At 35.8% G+C, this 17,187-nt stretch overlaps 1 protein-coding gene and 1 pseudogene across 1 annotated transcript in view; one reads left to right on the plus strand and one right to left on the minus strand.

The window, feature by feature from the left end:
* The window catches only part of SMC1B (structural maintenance of chromosomes 1B), an 89,565-nt gene that overhangs the window by 4,382 nt on the left and 67,996 nt on the right, over window positions 1-17,187 (plus strand). Inside the window, 4 exon segments of the mRNA XM_076007828.1 lie at window positions 10,465-10,653; window positions 12,494-12,606; window positions 12,696-12,899; window positions 15,572-15,810. Coding sequence (XP_075863943.1) covers window positions 10,465-10,653; window positions 12,494-12,606; window positions 12,696-12,899; window positions 15,572-15,810 — 745 coding nt within the window.
* Window positions 5,748-6,138, minus strand: LOC105867430 (small ribosomal subunit protein eS26 pseudogene; annotated as a pseudogene).

Here is a 17,187-nt window from a genome sequence, read left to right on the forward strand (position 1 = left end):
TAGCTGTCATGTTTTCTATTGTTAAATTCAGCAAATAGTTGTTCCATATATAGTGCCAGGAACAGAAGATACACAGAGTAATATAGCTTCTGTTCCAAAGGTACAGGGAATATAAGAAAATAACACATTAATTGAAATAGAAGGCCAAATAACACTTTATGAAACTTAAAACAATGAAAATAAAACATATGGTTTGGGGAGATATGACTAGAAGAGGTATAGATCAGGAAAGGTTTTCTAAAGGAGACGGTTACTATCTACCAGACTAGATGCACTCTGGGCTTAAAGACTAGAATTTTTTTCCAAGGATTTGTGAAAGTCTATTTACAGGACAACTAACAGTCCAAATTAGCCAAAATGTAGTGCCTATCTAGGGAAGCAGTGGGCTGTAAGGCTGGTGAGTTTGTATTTAACTTTCTGGGGGAAAAAAAAGACTTTGAAGGATTTTTAGTAGGGAAGTGTGTCTGAGTCTAAGGCCATCCTCTCCACTTGTACTTTGGATCCGATCCCTTCCTCAAGTCTTTGCTTTTGTTAACTATCATCTTTCTCTTTTGAATTGCCACTTTCTCCCTTATTGGATACTTTTCATTGGCATACATACATGCCTTATAAACAGTAATTTTTAAAAAATATTATGACTTGTGAAAAAGTATAGTATGATGTTAATTGTAGAATTTAGTGGTAAATATGTGAGTGTTTACTATAAAATTCTTTCAACTTTTCTGTATGTTTGAAAATTTTAGGCTGGGTGTGGTGGCTCACGCCTGTAATCCTAGCACTCTGGGAGGCTGAGATGGGCGGATCGTTTGAGCTCAGAAGTTTGAGGTTGCTGTGAGCTAGGCTGATGCCACGGCACTCTTGCCAGGGCAACAGAGTGAGACTCTATCTCAAAAAAAGAAAATTTTATAATGAAATGCTTGGGGGAAAAATCCCTTGAACCTCACTGTCTCCTCAGGCTGTTAGTTCATTTTTCTTATCAATACAGCTAAACTCCTTGAAACAGTTGTCTATAGTTCCTTTCTCTTCTCAACTCAGTTCTCAGCCCCAAACTCCACTGAAATGGTACTTATTAAGGTCACCAACAGCGTATATTTTATAGAATTCAGTGGTCAATTCTCTGTCCTTATCCCGTATGGCCTTTTAGTAGCATTTTATTCATTTAAAAATAACTGAGGCCTATGTACCATGTGCTATTTATTCTAGGTGGTTTGGGATTCTCAGTGAAAAAAGCATAAAAATTCTGGTCCTAACTGAGCTTATATTCATGTGCAAGGTGACAGACAACGAACTAAATACGAAAAGTATATAGAATATTAGAAAGTAATAAGTTTTTTCCTAATGTTTAATTATTATGGGTACGTAATAGTTGTATATCTTTTTTTTTTTTTTTTTTTTTTTTTTATACTTCGGCACACACTCTGAAGTTGTATATCTTTATAGGGTACATGTGTTTTGATACAGGCATACAATGTAAATTAATCAAATCAGGGTAATTGGGGTGTCCATCATATCAGGCATTTAACATTTCTTTGTGTTAGGAACATTCTAGTTCCACTGTTAGTTATTTTAAAGTATACCCTAACTTATTGTTGATTATATTAATAGTCACTTTGTTATAAGAAAAGCAGTAAGTTTTAAGGATAAAAATAGAAACCAGGGAGGGAAATAAGAAATGCTGGGGGTGTTTTTTAAAAAGTTGGTCAAGGAAAAGCCTTGCTGTGAAAGTAGCAAGGTAGATCACATTTCATCTCTCCTTCTTTGAAACACTTTGCTCTCTGGACTTTCTTGACTCTATATTCTTTTTCTCACTTCACTAGCCATTCTCATTTATTGGCTGTTTCTCCCACAGATCTCCTGTGTTGGGAGTGCCCCCAGGAATATGTCCTCTGTCTCTTTTCTGTGTTCTTTCCCCAGGTAATCTTATCCAGTACCGCAGTTTCAAATACCACCCTTATGCTGGTGAATTTCAAAATTATATCTCTAGTGCGGTCCATTCTCCTGTGTACAAGATTAATATCCAGCTGTTTAGTTTGCCATTTCTAATAAACATCTAAAACTTAACATAGTAAGAAAAGAAAAGGTTATTGATTTCCTGTTCCCTTCCCTTCCCTAAAAAATAAACTTCTTCTTCCTAGGTACCATTTACTCATTGATTCAAACCAGAAGCCTAAGAGTAATTCCTATTTCCTATTCTTAACTTATATACCCCTCTATCCTCATCCAGTTGTCTATAAATCCTATGAGTCTACCTCTAAAATATATCCTGAGTCTAAGTGCTTTTTGCCATTTTCCACTGCTGTAACGTAGTTGAAGCAGTGAGATCTCTGATTTTGACTGTTGCCATAACCTCCTAACTGGTATCTCTGCTTTTATTCTTCTCTCTCTCTCTACTCTTTTCTCAGAGTAGTCAGAGTGAGTGTTTAAACAAATGTAAATCTGTAAGTCAAAGTACTCCCCACTTTAAAACTCTCCAGTGGCTTCTCCTTGCACTTAGGATAAAAATCCATATTTCTTACCATGATCCACAAAGCTGTTTATGATCTTGTCCCCTGTATATTTCTCTACTGTACTATTCTGTTCCTCCACATTTATTATGTTTGGGTCAGTCAGTATTGCTTTTTCTTAACCCTCCTCACATAGGCCCAACTCATTTTCATTTCAGAGTCAGCATAGAATGCTTTTCTTTCAGGATTTCCTATGGCTACTGCCTTGATGAATTCTCTTTCATCCTTGATAAATAATCCCAATCACAACAAATATATTGTGAGTCATGTCATTTCTGCCTCCTTAATAACCCTGTCCTCTCTATTCCCACTGCTATCATTTTATTTCAGACAGACTCATCATTTTTCTTGGATCGATGCAGTAACCTTTTAGCTGAATTCCCAACCTCCAGTCTTTCCCTACTTTAAATCTGTGTGCCATTGCTTCCAGAATAATCTTTATTTGTTCCTGCAAGAAAGAAAATGCATTTTAGTTTCTTGATAGACAAGAAAAAAGTATTTGACGAAATTCAATATCCATTCCCATCAACAGGGTTTTCTTTGAATGGTATGATTTCCAAGTGATTTTTTCGTTTCTCAATTTTGTGCATTAATGGTTTACTCTTTTCTAATCAGGAGAAATGTTATTTTTAAAAAATTTAAATAATACATAATATTAATAGCTGCTGAATTTTTAAAAAAATAATATTTTATTACTATAAAAGCATTAATATAGAGGTGTAAAAATTAGGAATTAAATGAGAATAAAAGTGAAAATGTTCCCACAATTTAGAGATTATTACTCTAATACCTCAGGGCATATCCATATTTTTTTATACACAGACTTTTAAAAAAATGAAAACATCATACTGTACCTACTATTTTCTGACTTATCAGGCAACCTTTTTCAGTAAATGTTCATTTTATCTGATGCACAGCTCAAATTCAGATTTCCTCAACTGACTCCAAAATGTTCTCTGACCAAACCATTTGCCAACTCAGAACCACATAACACATCTTATTACATCCCTTAAATCTGTTAGTTTAGACCTAGCACAGTGGCTCATACCTATAATCCCAGCACTTTGGGAGACTAAAGCAGGAGGATCACTTGAGGCCAGGAGTTCAAGATTATCCTGGGCAACATAGCAAGACCCTGTCTCTACAAAAAATACTAATAGAAAAATTATTCAGGAGTAGTGGTGTGTGCCTGTAGTCCTGGCTACTTGGGAGACTGAGGTAGGAGGATTGCTTAAGCTAGGAGTTTGAGGTTATAGTGAGGTATGATCGTGCCACTGCACTCCAGCCTGTCTCTTAAAATAAATAAATAACCTCTTTAACACTTTTTATTTGTAACACTGACTTGAAAAATTAGAAACATTTCCTACAGAATGTTTAGATTTGTCTGATTGCTTCCTTATGGTCATTTAGTTTGTTCTTCTATCGCCTCTATTTTTGTGAACTGAAAGGTATATTTACAGGGTTGATAGATTCAAATTAAACATTTTTGGCTAGACTCCATCACAGGTGATAATTGTGTACTTCATATTGCATTATATCACATAATATGTGGTTGTTTTACCATTAGTGATGCTAAGATTGATCTCTAGGGTAGTGACAGTGATCTCACCATTGTATAGTTAATTTTTTCCTCTTGTAACTAGAAAGTCCAGTATTAACTTTGGCATTATACAAATGTTCTGTATTTACCATTTACCTGATTGGTTTTAATACCAGTGGTCTTGCTTGAATCAGCATTTCATTTAGGTTTGCAAAGTCAGATTTTTCTAATTCCGTCAGGCTTTGTACATTCAATGGTTGGTAATCCCCAGTAAAAGAGAGCTTTCCTTTGTTAACTAGGTTTTTTTTTTTTTTTTTGCTCAATTTAGAAGACAGTTCACAGTAGAAAAACAGGATAAATGCTTGTTGCTTTTCTTGTAAGTAATATTTTCAAAGAGAGTTTTAATAGTGGCCTCAAATGGTGAAAATTAGTTTTTTTCTCTTTTTGGTGTTAGTATTGTTACAAACTCATGGATTTCCATTGATGCAGTATGTTTTAATACACCAAAATCTTTTTTTTATGCTCAGATTGTCATAACTTCAGTCACTGGGAGCTCCTTCAAGCTGCCTCCTGTGTTCTTTGGTCATGACCTCATTAATACTGTCTGCCTTCCTTGCTTTCTGACATATGATGTCCTAGTTCCCAGGCTCATCTTCAATGTTCCTCATCTCAGACTGTGAATTAGCTAGATCTCCAAAGACTTCTGGTTCCTTTTGGTAGGAAAAGTATTAAGAGAGCACCATCTGGGAAATAGAGGTAATCATTACATTGGGTAACGCTAGTTCCGGACTATTTCAGTAGAAAGGGCTTGAAGCTACATGAAGTACTTTTTTAGATTTTTTTTTTTTTTTTTTTTTTTTTTTGACACAGGGTCTCACTCTGTTGCCCTGGGTAGGGTGCAATGGTGTCACAGCTTACTACAATCTCAAACACCTGGGCTTATGTGATCCTCCTGCCTTGACTTCCTGGGTAGATGAGACTACGGGCCTGTCCCACCATGCCTAGCTAGTTTTTGTATTTTTTGTAGAGACGGGTCTCACTATGTTGCTCAGGCTGATTTCTAACTCCTGGCCTCAAGCAATCCTCCCCCCCTCAGCTTCCCAAAGTGCTAGGATTACAGGGATGAGCTACTGTGCCCAGCCTGTTCTTTTTTTAATTAACAGCATTACTGAGATATAATTTATATCTATATAATTATAAAAGATATAATTTATATCAAAACTACATCCTTTTAAAATGCAGAATTCATTGGTTTTTAGTTTATTCACAGAGCTGTGCAACCATCATCATCATCTAATTCCAGGACATTTCCATCAACCCAGAAGAAACCTTGTACCCATTAATAATCATTATCTCCTTTCTACCCAGCTCCTGGCAACTACTAATCTACTTTCTATCTCTATGGATTTGCCTGTTCTGGACATTTCATATAAATGGAATCAGTCAATATATGAACTTTTGTGTCTGGCTCCTTTCATTTGGCATAATGTTTTTAAAGTTCATCCTTATTATAGCTTGCATTAGTACTTATTTACTTTTTTTTTTTAAGACTGCAAGAGTTAAAGTTTAATTCACACAGATTAGCTTTCTTTCAAAGGAAAACATTATGTGACAATTCACACTTGAACACCTGATGTAACACAAACTTCCACTCTATCTGGCACAGACATAGTCAACATACTATATTAAGTATAATTTCCATTTTATTTTTTTCCAACAGATAGTTTTTCTTCAGTCCTCAAGGACTCAACTCCATAGATAGGCTTTGATAGAGGTCTTGGGGCAGGTCTAAATTGGGGTGGGGGTGTTCAGTCCTTGCAGGCTTCCAGAGAATGATTCCTGACTACCTTGCTGTGAATGGTGCAACTCACACAATAATGTAGCTTCAAGTACAGCTTGGGAAGCACCATAGGCATTGAAGACACTTGCTTCAGAAATGTCCCTGACAGCTGCAGCCTCCGCTATGTTCTGAATGACGAACTTCTTTATGGCCTTGTCTTTAGACATACATCGGGCACAGTTCATGCAGCGAATAGTCTGCACATGGCCACGGCCCTTTTTGGCACGACCATTGTTCCTTCTTTTCTTTCACATCTTGAAAGCAAGGACACTAAAGAGCCTTATTTACTTTTTATTGCCAAATAATATTCCACTGTATAGGTATATCACATTTTGTTTATCCATCAGTTGATAAGCATTTGGGTTGTTGCCACTTTGTAGTATGTTATGCTGCTTAAATATTTGTATGTGAGTTTTTATGTGGACATGTTTACATTTGTCTTGGGACACCTGAAGTGGGATTGTTGGGTCATATGATAACTCTATGTTTAACATTTTGAAGAACTTCCAAACTGTTTTCTAAAGTGACTGCACCATTTTACATTCCCACTGGCAGTCAGTAAGGGTTCTAATTTCTTCACATCCTCACCAATGCTTGTTATTGTCTTGTCTTTTTAATTTTAGCCATCCTAGTCAATGTGAAGTGGTTTTGATTTGCATTTCCCTGATGATTAATGATTTTGAGCATCTTTTTATGTTACAGTAATTTTTTAAACTACCAATACCAATAATATAAACCATAAAGCTACTATAGGAAATTTGAAGTTTCTGTGTACTACTTTTTGGTCCTTATAATGCATACCACTAAGTCAGAATTCTGTGATCTGAAGTCCCTTGAAATAAATCATTTCTCAATATGACTACGTTAACCAATTTAATATTCAGTTAAGTTCACTTGCTTCTGTTGTTTTCATATATGGGATTTTTCAAATTTAGCTTTTAAAAAATTGGTAATGCATGTACATATTTCAAAAATTAAAACTCTATATAGAAAACTATATACAGAAAAACCTTGCTTCTACCTCTGTTCCCTGTAGCAGTGAGGATCCTAGCAGGAAACAGGTGTTATTCTGAAATTAGGACAATTTGAGAAAGGTTTATTTACAAAGGCGCTAATTATAAAGGTGGGGGAGAGCTGTAGAATTATAAGGAATAGAGGAATCTGGCCCAGGGGTGGTGGCTCACACCTGTAATCCTAGTACTCTGAGAGGCTGAGGCAGGAGGATTCCTTGAGGTCAGGAGTTTGAGACAAGCCTGAGTAACACCAAGATCCTGTCTCCACTAAAAATAGAAAAAAAAAAAAAATTAGCCAGGCAACTAAAAATAGAAAAGATTAGTCAGGTGTGGTTGGGTGTGCCTGTAGTCCCAGCTACTTGGGAGGCTGAGGCAGGAGGATTGCTTGAGCCCAGGAATTTTAGGTTGCTGTGAGCTAGGCTGACACCATGGCACATTAGCCTGGGCAACAGAGCGAGAGTTTGTCTCACAAAAAAAAAAAAAAAAAATAGAGGAATCAGCAGTGGAGTTATCACCAACCCCAGGCCCAGAGGCAAGAACCCAGAAGGAATTTGAAAGGGCAATAATCTTTCCATCAAAGGGCACAGCCAGCCAGAGGCTACCTCACTGGGAGAGAAGTGGGGAATACCCAGACCTCACTCTTTTCCCTTTCACCAACCTCCTACCAGGACTTTGTGTGCATTTTATCTTAAAACTTACTATAGTATATTCTAATTTCTTGCTTTTAATGGAAAGAGCATAGGTTTTGGAATTACACATATCACTCCAAGACACATGAGTTGCTTGACTTTGAGCCTCTGCTTCTTTATTTGAAAATGCAAATTAAAAACCTATCTCATAGGATTGTTTTAAAGACAAAATAACCGAAGCAGGGTATCTGGCACAAAATGGGGTTCAATAAAAGTTGAGCACATTCCCCACTGTGAGCACCTTGGAGGAATCAGGAGACAAAATTATAACAAATTTAGTTTAAAGATCTAATTGATTTTTATTTATAATTCTAGAGTCAGGCAACACCTCATTCTATAAAGTAGAATGACTGTTCCACTGGGCATTACAGACTGGTTTTTATAAGGTGAGAACAAGGCAACAATAAAAGTGGATTGGTTAACATTAGGTTACTACAGGTTGCTTTTCTCACAAAGGTTAATGCAGTGGGGACTTCCTTATTAAGCTGACTCAGGTAGACTGGGCTCTTTTCTAATTGGTTTCTATGAATCTCCTGTTTTCAGGAAAAACTGGTCTGTTTGGGGATTTACCTGCTTCCTTAAGGTTTCAGTTTGATTATGTGGCACTTAGCATGAGTGACTCCATTTGGTTTGGTCTGGTCTGCTGGGATTTAGTGATAGAGGCTAGTCCAAAACGATCGCCTCCTATAAATTTTAACAAGGTAAAATCTTACATATTGTTTATCTTTTTAGCCCTAGTCTTAGCCAAGTGCCCGATAAGTAGTTGTTCAGAAAGTGTTTATAGAATGAATGAATGAATTTGAGGGGAGAAGAGATTGAAGGTTGAAAAGTAAGGAAGACTTGAACTAGTAGAGGGAAAATAAAAGGGGAGCAATGAGAGAGATCTGTAGAGTTGAATCAAAAGAGTCTTTGAAAATAATAGTGTAATTTTTATAACTTTGAATACTTGGTCCATGTTTAGCAAGTGATGATAGCCTAAAAGATGACTCTTCCAGAATCATTATTTCCCAAATTAATGGTTTTAAATTACTCACAGCAGAGGTCCCCAATCTAACCATTAGAAAACTTGACTTGGTTCATTCATTCTTTCATTTTTTTCAGCAGGTGGTTGTTAAACTAACACTAGCTGGCAGGTAGGCACTTAAATTTAAGTGTTTCTTGACCATATTGTTTGAAGTTGCCTCTCCTAGTTACTCTGTTTCATCACCCAGTTTATCTTCTCATCATACTTATTATAATATGTAATTATCTTTTTTGTTATCTGACACTCTTGATAAAATATAACCCTCATTAGGCAGGGATAATATTAATGGAATGAATGAGACTGGGTGGGCAAGTATTTATATTAGGCTGATTTTAAGTAAGGATTGACCAAAAAGACATTCTGTTTAGCTGTTACTTAATAATTACTTCAATTACTGGATTGAATTACTTAATAACCTTATTCAATGAATGTTTATTTTGTCCTATATACACTGTCTTACAATAGCCTTCAATGTGTGGATTATCAATTAACCCAAAAAAAGCCACATTTCATACCTATTAGTTAACTGAGACTCAGCTAAATAAATTTGTAGCATCTTAACCATTTTTGGCTTTTTAAAAAGATCCTTAATCTCTTTTTAGAAAGATCCTAAGCCATATTATTATAGTGGCTGACAGTATTTATTTTTCTTTGTTCATTTTACTTTCCCCATAAAATTTAAATTATTAATATGTGTGGATGGTGGGGGAAAGGATGTGAAAAAGGGAAAAAAATTAAATGAAGATGGTAGTAGCTACATTGACACTGCACCTTGGAAATTGTCTTAGAGCAAATTATGGGCTCATGGTTGGATAACAAATCTACCATTGGGGTTGGGAATACACATTGATATCCCTAGGTTCAATGATTTGCTGGAAGGACTCACAGGACTCAGCATATAGTTGTACTCAAGACTATTATACAGTAAAAAGATACAAAGCAAACCTCAGCAAAGGGAAAAACCACCTGGGGTGAGGTCTTAGGAAACCAGGCACAGGATTCTAAAAGTCTTTGCCCATTGGAGTCACACAGTGTTTAAATTCCTCCGGCAACCAAACTGCAAGAGTGAAATATTACCTACCAAGGAATTTTACTAAAGACTCAGTGCCTAGGGTTTTGTTTTTAATTGGGAAATGGTCACATAGGTACCCTCTGCCTATCACGTACCAAAATTCTGGAACCCTGGAAGGAAAGCATGTGTTCAGCATAAATCATATTGTTTGGATAGTTTAGGCCCAGTGAGCCTTTCTTACCAGGGAGTGGTAGAAGCCCTCCCAAAAATACAAATACGAACCCCAAGATGCCAGCCAACCTTGTAAACAGGCTTTCCAAAGAATAGGAATCTCAGGCCTGTTATATAATTTTTCTATAGCACAATCTCATACCAATCATAAATATTCTAGAAATTTTAATCTAGCCCTTGGAAAGATCCTGGATTTTGTTAGTCTTTTTTTGTTTGTTTGTTTTTGTTTTTGTCTTTGAGTATGTGAGGCTTTGGTGTTGGTCTAATGCTTTAGGTGATAGTTTCCATATTTATAAAAGGAAGGTAACTGAAATTCAGGGAAGTTAAATGATTTGTCATGGTGTGATACCTAATGAGAAAGAGCTGGGATTTAGATTCATGTATTTAGATCCTCAAATTTAAACCTTTTAATGCTCTTTGATAGCTGCATAAAAGAAACAAGTAATCTACATTAAATTTCTCAGTCACATGAATTTTGAATATTGACAAAACAGAATTATTTAGACATGTGCATTGGCTATATTTCACTTCTGTTGGTGGCCTGATTTCAGTTCTTGGCAAAGTGTTTTATCATTATGAATGGGTAATGCTTTCTCTCTTTTCGTCACCAGGAAAATCCAATGTAATGGATGCACTTAGTTTTGTAATGGGAGAGAAAACAGTTAATTTAAGGGTGAAAAATATTCAAGAACTTATTCATGGTGCACATATTGGAAAACCTGTTTCTTCTTCTGCAAGTGTAAAAATTGTATATGTGGAAGACAGTGGAGAAGAGAAAACATTTGCAAGGATTATCCGAGGTATTTTTTTTGTAGATATTTGCTTATGAGTCATTTGATTTTTCAAGAGTTAAGATTGCCCAGTTTTTTCTTTCTTTGAAGGGTGTGATTTATCATTCCATTGGTATAGTAAACTAGAAGTTCTTTTTTTCCCTTGGATAGCAAATATCTGAACCAAGTAACAGAACCTGTTTAATTTTTCACTAAAACTCTTCCTTAAGCAGACATATTTCTTCAAATCCTCCTACTGTTAAATAACATTTTTATGTCTGGATATTTGGTTAAGATGAAGGAGGGGGCCTACTATGAAGACAGAAAAATCATAGAAATTCTCGAGGTTCTTCATGTTTATCAGATTTACTTAGTGATGAACTAATTATATCCATATTTTTGGTTTGTATGGATTTTTTTTCCTACCACTGGACAGCAAATTGAGTGAAATGTTTGAATTTGTAATTTGTGATTTATTTATAAATTTCCCTGAATAAACGAGATCGAGAATTGTTTATATATTTCATCCTATGCTAGGATTTTTTTTTTATTTTTTATTTTTTTTTTTGAGACAGAGTCTTACTCTGTTGCCTGGGCTAGAGTGCCATGGCGTCAGCTTGGCTCACATCAACCTCAAACTCCTGGGCTCAGGCGATCCTCCTGCCTCAGCCTCTTGAATACCTGGTATTACAGGTATGTGCAACCACGCCCAGCTAACTTTTTCTATATATTTTTAGTTGGCCAATTAATTTCTTTCTATTTTTAGTAGAGATGGGGTCTCACTCTTGCTCAGGCTGGTTTCGAACTCCTGACCTTAAGCGATGCTCCTGCCTCAGTCTCCCAGAGTGCTAGGATTACAGGTGTGAGCCACCACGCCCGGCCTGTGCTAGGATTTTACAGAGCCTCAGTGAATAGGTGTTTTGGTTTTGTTTTTGTTATTATTGTTGTTTTCATTCTGGTCCACTAGAACATTTCTAATAAGTAAATATTGTCTTACTAACCTCCCCCAAATTCAATGACAGATTTTAGAAATACTTATTATATACTTTTACTTTAAGTATTTCACCACTTTATCACTCAGATATGTTCATTGGCTAGTTTTCTCATTTACTTTGGATTTTTAACTCGGAAGTCTCCATCTCAGTAAGTATTCTTTCACCTACCCTATTTCAAATTGCAATGCCAGCCAGGTGTGGTGGAAGGCTGAGGCAATAGGATTGCTTAAGCCCAGGAGTTTGAGACCAGCCTGAGCAACATATCAAGACCCCATCTCTACAAAATTTAAACAATTAAAAAAATTAGCTGGGCATAATGGTGCATGCCTGTAGTCCTAACTACTTGGGAGGGTGAAGTGATAAAATCACTTGAGCCCAGGAGTTTGAGGATGTAGTGAGTTATGATCAAGACACTGCACTCCAGCCTAGGCAACAGAGCGAGACCCTGCCTCAAAAAATAATAATAAAATAAATAAAATTGCAATGCCTGTCCCTTCTATGTAGAAACTTCCATTTCTCCATCCTAGTTCATCCCTATTCCTTAGCACTTACCACTTTCTAATATACTGTTTATTTTACTTGCATATCTCGTTTTGTTGTCTTCCTGCCTGGGATATAAGCTCCTGAGATCAGAGACTTTCGTCTGTTTTTTTTCCCTGCTATAAAATAGTCCTTGGCATATTAATAGACATTCAATATTTATTATTACACTTGATCTTAGGCCAGGAGCAATTACAATCGATGTTTGTTGACTGATTAAATGCATTTATTACCATGTATATTATTGCTAACTGGCCATTTCAATAAGAATAATAATTTTATATTTACTTATATATGACCTATATTCATATTTTCTATAACAATTTTTATTTTAGGGGGATGTTCCGAATTCCGTTTTAATGATAATGTCGTGAGTCGTTCTGCTTATATAGCAGAATTGGAAAAGATAGGCATAATAGTCAAAGCACGAAACTGTTTAGTTTTTCAGGTAAGTAGTTGTAGTAGTTTATTTGATTCATAGTTTTTAAAATACATCACTGTATTTTATATACTGGTGTGCTTTGCTCTTTCTAAAAGGGAACTGTAGAGTCGATTTCAATGAAAAAACCCAAAGAAAGAACCCAGTTTTTTGAGGAAATCAGCACTTCAGGAGAGCTTATAGGAGAATATGAGGAGAAGAAAAGAAAATTACAGAAAGCTGAAGAGGATGCACAGTTTAATTTTAATAAGAAAAAAAATGTAGCAGCAGAGCGCAGACACGCAAAATTAGAGAAGGAAGAGGTAAGGTGTCAAGAAGATAGAACCCTTAAAACTTTCTGTTAGAATTACTAGATATGGGCGTGAAGTTACCAAGAAACTTTCTTTACTAATATAAGACAAAGCCCAATAGTCATTAAAAGTAAACTTTTATATCTACCAATATTTATTATATTTGAAATTAAAACTAAAAATATAAAAAATATTTTTGGTGATCCACATAAAAATAGTAATAAACTCATTATATGTTGACATAAATAACATATTTTTATGAAAAATAACTGTTTTCCAAAACAAATTAACTAGAAGAGAGACATTGTTTTACATTTTTATAATCTCCTTTAATGTCTGGCTTAATAGAAGACAGACAGCTGGATTCTTGTGTACTTCTTCATGGAATCTAATTTGTGCTATGACCTAGCAGTTTTACCTACTATTGGCTTTTGCACCAGCAATGCACGAGTCAACACACTAAAAATAACAAAGTCTTAGTATTACTATGAAAATAGTTTTTTCCTTCAAGAACTCCCTAAAAGGGTCTTAGGGACCCTAAAGGAAGCCATAGCTGTACTACATGCAAAGTTCTGTAGAATTTCTTAGTGCCCTTCATGATGCCTAGTATAGTAAGTACCTTATCTAAGATTGATAATTGTTTACATTTAGAAGGATCTTTTTAAAATGCAAATTAGATCCCATCTATCTCTTGTATAAAACCTTCCAGTTCAGTGCTTCCCACTGCACTGAGAATCTAGCCTTTGATCTAAGCCTATTGATCTTGCCTCTGTTCACTTCTTGAGCCTTAATTTCCTCTGCTTTGCTACCATATTGACCTTTATTGTTTATTGAACCCACCAGATATTGCCATTTCCTCTGCCTAGATAGCTGTATGCCTGATTTTTATATAACTGATACTCTCTCATTCAGGTTTTTTATAAAAAACCATTTTCTCAGGCAGGTACCTACTGTCCATGCCTCCAATCTAAATTAGCATCCCCTCCCTTGTACTATCATATTACTCTATTTTGTTTCTTTTGTAGCATTTATTGTTATATGAAATTATCTTATTATTTGTTTGCTTGTTTATTCTCTGACTTCTTTTCCTCCCTCTTCCCCCTATTAGAATAACTAGAGTACATATAAGCTTTATAAGAGTTGAGATGACCTGTCTTGTTCTCCACTATATTCCCAGCACATAAATCGAGAGGCCCGGAATGTAGTATACACTCAATAAATATTTGAAAAATAAATGAAAAGTAGATGTGTTCCTTATTGGTGATGTTTCTCTGTGTCTTCATATTTTTGAATGTGTGGACATATCCTGGGTTTTGTTAGTGGAAAGGAGTGACATCAGTGAAGGTCAGACTACTATTGACACTGTACTGAAATAGCTTAACAGAATTGCAGAATTTAAATATTATAAAGACAATTAGAATAATCCAGCCAGGCACAGTGGCTCCTGCCTATAATCTTAGCACTCTGGGAGGCTGAGGCAGGAGGATCACTTGAGGTCAGTCAAGAGTTTGACACCAGCCTGAGCAAGAGTGAGACTCTGTCTCTACTAAAAATAGAAAAAATTATCTGGGCATCATGGTGTGTGCCTCTAGTCCCAGCTACTCAGCAGGCTGAGGCAGGAGGCTCACTTGAGCCCAGGAGTTTGAGGTTGCAGAGAGCTAGGCTGACACCATGACACTCTAGCCCAAGCAACAGAGCAAGACTCTGTCTCAGAAAAATAATAATAATCCAACTTCCTAATTATATTTTACAACATCTTGGCAGATGGCTATTTACTTATTACTTGGAATACTTCCAATATAGATTAGGAGCTCTTCTCTCGAGGCAGCCTATTTCTTTATCAATAGCAAAAATGTTAAAGTTTTTTCACATATAGTTCAGAACTGTAATATTCCTATTAGTTCTTTCAGTAGGAAAATTATTCCCTATAGAAGGACTTTTACCTGGAATTGTTAAATGTTAAGTTTCTAGGGACCTTACAAGTCACATAACACTCTTCCTTCAGTTTATAAATGAGGAAACTGATGAGAAATGTTAATGGATTTGCCAGACTCATGGGTCAAGATAGAAATGGGATTAAGACCCCGGTTATTGGGTGTCACTTCATTCTTTACCATCATACTGTTAAGTGCATGAACACAAAATCATTTACTAGTATATTGGCTTATTTAAAAAGTATATCCAGAAACCCTTTCCAAATAATGCTAGTTTTGGCAAGAATACTATTTGTTTTCTTTTTCTTTTTTTGAGACAGAGTCTCACTCTGTCTGTTGCCTGGGCTAGAGTGCTGTGGCGTCAGCCTAGCTCACAGCAACCTCAAACTCCTGGGCTCAAGCAGTCTTTCTGCCTCAGCCTCCCAAGTGGCTGGGACTACAGGCATGTGCCACTATGCCCGGCGAAGTTTCATACATATATATTTTAGGTATCCAGCTAACTTATTTCTTTATATATATATTTTAGTAGAGATGGGGTCTCACTCTTGCTCAGGCTGGTCTTGAACTCCTGAGCTCAAACGATCCGCCCGCCTAGGCCTCCCAGAGTGCTAAGATTACAGAAGAATACTGTTTCTTAATGACATAAATAAAAATTCATTAGAGATCATTTGTTGGTATAATAGTTGGTTTATAAAAGGCCAGCTTACATATACTCCCTTTTAGCTACTGTTGAATTGTACTGTTTTACAGGCAGAACGTTACCAGAGTCTCCTTGAAGAACTGAAAATAAACAAGATACAACTACAGCTTTTCCAACTATATCATAATGAGAAAAAAATTCAGTTTCTGAGCACCAAATTAGAGCATCTGAATAGAGATTTGAGTATCACAAAAGAGTCTTTTTCTCATCATGAAAGCATAGTTAAAGCCAAGAAAAAGGAACATGGAATGCTAACTAGACAACTACAACAAACAGAAAAAGAATTAAAGTGAGTTTTTAAAAATAGGTATTAACAGTTGGGTTTTATGTAGATTGATAGAGAAAAATATAAGTGGCACTTTGAAAGTTGATTTTTAAAAATAAGCTTTTTATTTTGCAATACTTGTAGATATACAGAAGAATTTTTATAAATATAGTACAGAGCATTCTCATATTTCCCACACTCAGTTTCTCATATTATTAACAAATTAATATGATACATTTGTCAGAATTGGTAAACCAATATTGATATTATTAACTGAAGTCCATGTTTTATTCATATTTTCTTAGTTTTTGCCTAATGTCCTTTTTCTGATCCAGAATACCATGTAACATTTTAGTTATCTGTCTCCTTAGGCTCCTTTGGGCTGTGACAGTTTCTCAGAATTTCCTTGTTTTAGATGAGCTTGACAGTTTTGAGGAGTATTGGCCTAGCTTTTTTGTAGAATGTCCTTTATTTGAGATTTGTCTGATAGTTTTCTCATAATTAAACTGGGGTTATGGGTTTTGGGGAGTAAGACCATAGAAGTAAAATGGTCTTATGGATTTATAGATATTTTACATTTGGAATTATAACCCAATACTAAATTATTTATTTTGTTGCCTAGATTGTTCCAACTGTGGCCATCGAGAACTCTGAGTTGGCTCCGTGTCTCTGAAATATTCCAGTATTGTGATTTTAGGGGAGCATTTCCTTTCCTTACTTTCTGGCACTACAACAAGATGCTCCAGGTTCATCTTATAGGAGTCAATTCTGGCTCCTATAAGCTGACTGCCCCAGCTTTCTGTAAGCCTGCCCCAGGCCTATAATTGGTCATTTCTCCAAGGAGCCCTAGTTCCTTCTAATAGAGAATGGTATTAGGAACCAACATCTGGGTGCTAGGTATGCTCATTGCTACTGGAGTATCTTTGCTTCTAGACTTTTCAGCTGATAGAACTAGGAAATATATGTATGTATGTATACTAACTCTTACATATACACATATCTATAAATATTTCCATATGTAACTATCCATCTGTATTAAGCTAAACATGAGTTTATACTGATGTCTCCCAACTCTAATCCCTTACCATATGAAAGAATTATTCTACCCTCTCTTGCTTATCTATAACGTCCCATTTCAAGTGAGAAACCTGGCTTCCACCATCTGCCATCCATTTGCTGAATTTTTCAATTTCAGTAACCATGTATAGCAGTATCAGAATTGTTAACCCATAACCCCATGGGCAGCAACCTTATAACTAGAGTACAGTGCTTATATACAATTCCTTTTGTTTTTAGTCTTACAGACTACTCATTTCCAAAATTATTTAGGTCAGCACATTTTCCTCTCACCCCTTCAGTAAGGTTGCTTCATACAGTTGTAATAAAGTTAGATTCTTTTGC

Source organism: Microcebus murinus, chromosome 10 (assembly GCF_040939455.1).
Source record: "Microcebus murinus isolate Inina chromosome 10, M.murinus_Inina_mat1.0, whole genome shotgun sequence".
NCBI lineage: Eukaryota > Metazoa > Chordata > Mammalia > Primates > Cheirogaleidae > Microcebus > Microcebus murinus.